Here is a 6911-nt window from a genome sequence, read left to right as displayed (position 1 = left end):
GAAGGACGAAAGAAGAAGGAAGAAAGACGATAGAAGACAGACGATACACCAAATCAAGTGTCGCCCGTGTGCACCTGAGCGTAGATGTCCATGGGCGACAAATCGCCAGTGAAGGGGTTGCACCTCCTGCTGGCGGAGCAGTGGGTCTATTTATATCCCCCCGACCCACTTGGGGTAGCTCTGGATCGAAAGAAGATGAGACTACCCGATGCAGATGCTGTGGACAAAGCTCTTCTGATGTGGTTTAAGGAGGCACAAGGAGAAAGTTGGAGCCAAAACCCATGTTCATGGGTACTTGTGGCAAGGGAAACTACCCATGAATAAGTACAGCTGGATTAGTCCACAAATGCTTACTTTCCTTGCATTTCTGGTTTAACAGGGATCGGTTATAACAGTACCTTTTCTCTACTCCCACCATCCCCATTATATCAGGTTTTCATTGTAGATAAAATTTGCTATGGAAGCTGTTTTGCTTCATTTGCTCATTTTCTGTTTCTTGTCCATTTATTTGATTTTGTTAATGGTTATTGAAGGACCACTGTTATAACAACGTGCATTTCATGAATGCTGGCTACAAGCGAGCTTTTTGCAGCACATTATCAGAGATAAGGCTTGGGTATTTCTTATAAGCCCTTGTAGCTGAAATCCAGTTATATAAAAACAGTTATAATTGGAAGTACTATAGAATCAAAGAAATCATCCCCTAAAACTCACACAACAAATGATGCTAATTATGCTGACGTCAAAGGAGGCACTGGTCAGTTGATCCTTGTAATCCATACCAGTCTCCACCATGAGGGTCATCATTTTGGCCGACACAAACATAAGAGGTGCCGATAGAAACGTACCCAACACTAAACCAGTGGCAACCTGACAACAAATAGAAAAACACTTGGTTAACAGCAAAGAAATTTTCTTACACAGGATGATATTTCAAAGCCTAATTTCTCCTCACTTTCCCCCCTCTCCCCTAGACCACACACCCCAGTCATGTTGTATCACGAAATGGGGTCAGTGTATGAACATTCTTGGAGCTGTTTACACATCAGTATGAACTTGTAATTTTCCACTGTTTTCAAAACAAAGGCGGGGGGGGGTTTATGGTCAGAACCAGAATGATAATTAATAACTATAGGCAGAGTAGCTGAGACAAAATTATAATACCGGCTAAACATTGTTCCAAATAGACCCTATAAGTACTATTATCTATAACACAAAACAGGAGAAGGTGGGCGAGTTTTCTATTATAATATTTGTGATATATAAATTACTTTATTTTGTACAATAAATTTGAACACAGTTTTCCCTTTGTGTTCATTACAGAACAGATACTAAAATTCGGGGGGTGAAATTGCCATCAATGGCCATTGACAAGCCACATCTCAAGGTTAGTTTGTTTGAGACAGTAAAAAGAAGCACATTGACATGAAAATCATTTCATAACAATCATTTAGTGCACAGGAAAAGTAAGACAACAAGACAGAAAAAACAGAGGGAGAGAAAAGAAGCTGGCAGTCTTTAACATTTTGCCCCCACGGGACGCCGATCGGCGACGATAAGAAGCCATCCCTTTTCCCCACGGGACGCCAATCAGTGACGGTGTGATATAGCGTGTACCTCATCTGTATTCTGGTCGGTGGGGATAAATGTTGTGCACTCTGAGGGTGGAAAGTGTTAACTTGAAAAAAGTGTAACACAAAACTTGTTCAGACTTTAGGAACAAAACACTTCATAGCTTACAAAATCAAAACTGCCATTATCAGTACTTTTCTATTACCAAAGAAAATAGTCAATATAAAATGTGAAATCTAACAGAGGATAACATACCACATCCTGAGCAACCCCATAATCACTTGCATACAAGAAGACAGATGGAGCAGATGGGAATGTTCCGTAGAGGAAGCCATACATGCTGAACGTTGTGGTATTGCTATTTGGCTCTAGCCATCCAACAACCTCCCATGTAATGAGAGGCAAAATTAACCTGAAAAAGTATACAAGCAATTTCATTATTAATACATATTATATTCAAAGCAAGGGAGTGAGGAGGAAGACTTGTCACAAATTTAACAATGTGCAAATGTATTTTTTGCATCATCATGCAATAAAAAAAATAATGTCCCTTATACATCTATTCTATATGTTCAGGTTTAGTTTGAATAAAGAGAACAAGAATATGATACTTGTCATTTAATGTAAGGAAAGAGGAACAATGAGGAAAATTGAAGAAGTAGAATCTCCCAATGATCGGCTCTAACCCATCCACAATAAGTTTCATCAACATTATAGTAAGCACAAATACAGTGGACATGGTCTACGATGGCCACCAAGTGGCGGCTTACTTATACAGGTCGACGTCTTACACAGGGTCATTACAATGCAAAACAATATGCAGGGGGTTTTGAACTGTCCAAGGCGGAAAATACAGTGCCCGCTCTACTCTGGTTTCAGGGTGACTGCCAACCCGGCTTCACAATTTTCCAGGGGGGCTCATCCGTTTTCCAGGGGCATGTTACGTAACAATGACAGCGCATGCTCCATTTATATACACACACACACGTATGTACGTACATTATATCCAGTCAACAACATGTCAGTGTGGCACTGGAATACTGTGTGACTTACGTATTTCAGTCTGTTCTTACTTTTAATTATATTTTCCCCTCATCATATTCGCTATATATAAACTATATAAGCCCGAGAAAAGGCATAGAACCAGAATATCGACTGTCAAGAACCAGTTTGAGTGTCAAGATTTACATAATAAACGTGAAGAACAAAAATTATTGCTCAAACTCAAAGAAGAGTAATAACTTGAATGGCTCAAGTCTATTCATTGTGAGAGGTGAAAGAACTGTGGGAGGACAAGATGCAGTGACACTGGAAATCTGCGAATCTTGAACAGAAAGCTAAAATATAGATAAATAAAATATGTGTCATACACTATCATGGGAGAGAGAGAACGAGTGACGGAAAAAAAAGAGAGAGAGAGAGAGAGAGAGAGAGAGAGAGAGAGACAGAGAAAGAGAGAGAGAGAGAGAAAGAGAGAGAGAAAGGTATGCACTTGAAGAGGTCACACCTCCATAAAAAAACCACCAAACACAACTATCACCCATCCAAAGAAACGTAAAACCTTTGGTTAAAAAACATGGCTTACAAGGTATGAGTATGACAGATCCCTATTCAAAACAAGGCCAGAGATTTGCAGAGAGCTCTAGCAATAATCAAAATTCCAAATATACTGACCCCCATTCCGGAGTCCTATACTTCGCAGTGCTCAGACTTTGAATGAGCTTTGGGGACCCTAACCATCGCTGGTACTTACAATGTGATGCGAAGGCACAGGTTCACTGACCGGTCACGATGGTGAGCCCGACAAGACGCTTGTATAACTCTCTTCAGTCAAAGATGCTGCATTTTACACTGATTTATCAACATGTTACCATTCACTGCATGTAAAAAGAAAATACACCTTTAGAGAGAGTGTCTTTTTTATGTTTCTTTCGTACCAGTGAAGTGTTTAAGAGTTACTATTTTGTGCTTGCTTTTGAGTGAAGCAAAACTTGTGTGTTGGTGATTTTGCAACTGCCACAGAGGACAAAACGAGGTCACCAACATACTGTGTCCTCGGTACCAGGCTATAAAAAGTCAAGAGGTCAATGAACACAAGGCGGGAATAAGAAATGAATGGGTTTTAAAAGAAAATTAGTAAATTTCTTGATATGCATTAAAACCAGGTGGATCGCATAGACTTTGATAATTTTGAGAGGCTGATTACAAATATGACATTAGATTTTTAATACGAACTTAAATTTTTTTTTTTTTTATTCCGGCCGATGAGTCACCACATTGCCAGCCTAAAATGCAGCAAGAACCATCCCAAATGGCACGATTTTTGCAGGGAGGAGTCAAGTTGTTTTGGTAGAAACAACCTAACAGAATTTTCAGTGATTTCCTAGCAAAAAAAAACCAGTGTTCCATTTCAATTACCGACTTCCAAAGACACGGACGACAAACATTTGGTCGATTCCTGGTTCAGTGGACACACTGCCTTTGTTTTAGTAAGGTTTTACGGTGCTCGCAACTGCATAATAAGGTCATAGGAGCGCCAAGGGGTGGATGTCAACAGAGAAGTCCAAATGGGGAATCACACTTATGTCGGTCCAAGTATAGCTCTGTAGTCTGTGTCTGGGCTAGCGTGATGCATGCTTGCTGCGTGTCAATACAGCCGCACTGTGAGTTGGCATCCATGGGGTCTGCAACTGACTGGTCTTCCTTGCTATATTTAGGTACAAAAGTGTACTGTGTGTCACGTTTTACTGTCAAATTCATGCGAAACAACAGCGTTGAAGGAACATCATCTATAATTTCCATGACCTTATTTTGACAAATATTGCCAAATTAAAGGAGCTTTTAAGGACGTGACAACCCAGTGTAAAAAATCAGTGACTTTATATCCTTAATTTGGAAAAACTAACGACTTTAATTAAGGACTTTTCTAAAGACCTGTGGAAACCTTGAGTGAGAGTTGTATACGCACTCGCTGCTTCAATCCTATCTCCTCACCCGTTTGCTCTGTTTTCCTTCTTTCATAATTCCAATCTCCTCATTTGGTACGATATTTCTTTCATCCTTACGGAGCCCTTGCTTCAAGATCTGTCTACAGACACAGCACACCAGATATTTAGATAGATCTAGCTAGATCTAGATAGATTCAGAAGTGAATACTTTAAATCTAGATCAGATGTAAATTATTATCTGTCTGGAATCTTGGCCTTTCTAGGGACATCCCTCTGCATCTCAACTCCTGAACTATCAATTTAAAACTAGATTCTAGTTCTTGATTCTAGAAACACACAGGCCTATGAACGTAAAAAAAAGTCAAAACTAAGTCAACCTTTCGGTTGGAAATTTTAATGTATGCTAAAAGGCATTTCTTGAGATTTTGTGATCATGCATCAATATCTAATTAGTAAAGCACCTAATAATACTAACTTCTTGCTGATTTTGATGACCTGTGAAGAATTTCAGTTGAAAATGAACAAGATGCCAGGCTGCATGCTAGACGTGTTTTACAACACCGTCGAATAGTATGTCTGACATGTCATGCAGCCAAGCTGATAACAGACAGACCACACAGCGACGCTGCTCAAGCACACATAAAGTACTGTTTTCATTTGCACGGCGCGCGCTAGGACAGCTACAGATCAGACCTACAGAGCCACCCTGGGACCGCCCTTACTCTGCTCACCTCTCTAGCCTCAACAGCACAAAGTCTGCTTTGACTATCAAGGCACCCCGGAAATAGTAGTTCACAAGAGAGTGACAAACATACAAAAGAAGTAGGGGGAAAAAATGATGACAGTAAGGATGAGGAAACAAAAGGCAGCAGTTCCCCCGATATTGTTCCAACACAGTATGAGCATGACATTGATAAATCAGCCCATTTACAATTCTACTGTGCATAAAAACAAGTGAATATCCCCCTTTGGGAATGGCCTAAAGACACTTCAGTCAGTAGCACTACCCTGGGGGGTAAACATACGGCCTTTCCTATACAGCTTCACCCACTTCAAACTCATTAGTTTTGGTGACAAACAGGAAAACAGCAGAAGAAAATAATTCAGAGTTCACTTACGTTTTGGCAGTGATGAGAAGGACCGGAACAACAAGGCCTATACCCAGCTGACTTTTCACTTTGCCCACCATGCTGAGGCCCAGGTAAAACAAAGCAGAGGCATTATAAGCCTGGCCTGATGTGATCAAGAAAAAAAAGTGAAGCATGGATCTCAATGGAGGCTCACAAGCCAATATTTGATATCAAATTTTAGTGTTAGGACGGCATGCGCACTGTTCTCAAATGCACCTTTAAGCTCAGGTGTTGTTAAAGACTTTACACTTTTTAAAAATCGTTTATGAACTACAAAAGCTCAGGCTCATTATAGCTTCTGAAGGCATTTGTTGCCATGTTTCAAATATCATTCCAAAGTCGTACCTTTTTAAAAATATTTGAAACTTTTTTTTCTTTACATTTGATGAGGTACAAGCTCACCCAGATTCAAACTGTACTTGCCACCTGGGTATACTGATTTTTAAACCACTGCAGTAGAGAAAAGCAAGACCATTGCGGTGTGATTTCAACATTGTCTGCCATGGTAATTGGGGTTATACTTTTCAAGTAAAGGAATGTGGGGGGAGAAAATTCAATTTTTACAATTTCAAAAAAAAAAAAAAGTAAACCAAATAATCAATTGAGAAGCCATTATAGCAATGATTGAAAACCAGTATGCAAACAGAAACAATAAATTTGAGCTAAAATCTTACGACGATGGGTTTTTTTTTTTAATGAAGGGAAAATCCCTAACTATAAACAAACTTCTGTGAAATCAATATATCTAAACACATGTAGACAAATAGGTATGGGGGAACATAGGTATGGAAACATTCAATCCCAACATTCTTTCAAATCATACAATTTCACTCAAAAATATTATTAAAAATACAACTTTACTTCAGAAAAGGTAGCTTCAGCTTGAAACGTGAGACCAACAAACTCACCCAGGACGGTCAGAAAGTTATCCAAAACTTCAGGAACTGTGCCTGAAAATACAAAGTTGCCAGCCACTCCGACAGCAGTCATGAATACAATGGGGTTCAAAACGACCCCTCTAAGGACATGTAGGATTGCTGTGCCTATTCCTGAGCCTTGAGATTCTTCCCTCACAGTACGATGTCTATGGACCTCCATAAGTGTGAAGCCAATAGGGTTGAGAAGCACCAAAGAGATGGGAGCCGCGAGGTAGATATACTTCAGATACTCAGGATGAGTCTCCCCATACAGAGCTTGAACTAAAAAAAATAAATACGCAATGAACATAAATAACTGAAAACAAATGGATATGTACAGTGGG

The 6911-nt window shown here is 39.7% G+C and overlaps 1 protein-coding gene across 5 annotated transcripts in view; it reads right to left on the bottom strand.

Annotated features, from left to right (window-relative positions):
* The window catches only part of LOC101864253 (integral membrane protein GPR155), a 111736-nt gene that overhangs the window by 69350 nt on the left and 35475 nt on the right, over positions 1-6911 (bottom strand). For 4 of the 5 annotated variants that reach the window (XM_035972044.1, XM_005106947.3, XM_005106948.3 and 1 more), the window contains exons 4-7: positions 6559-6849; positions 5639-5753; positions 1828-1984; positions 715-870 (exon numbers count right to left, since the gene is read on the bottom strand). In XM_035972044.1, the coding sequence (XP_035827937.1) occupies positions 715-870; positions 1828-1984; positions 5639-5753; positions 6559-6849 (719 nt within the window). The remainder of the gene's footprint in view (positions 1-714; positions 871-1827; positions 1985-5638; positions 5754-6558; positions 6850-6911) is intronic. The other variant, XM_035972045.1, reaches the window with a different exon arrangement.

This window comes from Aplysia californica, unplaced genomic scaffold (genome assembly GCF_000002075.1).
Source record: "Aplysia californica isolate F4 #8 unplaced genomic scaffold, AplCal3.0 scaffold00565, whole genome shotgun sequence".
In the NCBI taxonomy this organism is placed as follows: Eukaryota; Metazoa; Mollusca; class Gastropoda; order Aplysiida; family Aplysiidae; genus Aplysia; species Aplysia californica.
Note: the sequence above shows the minus strand (reverse complement) of the source record. Positions and strands in the feature narration are given on the sequence as shown.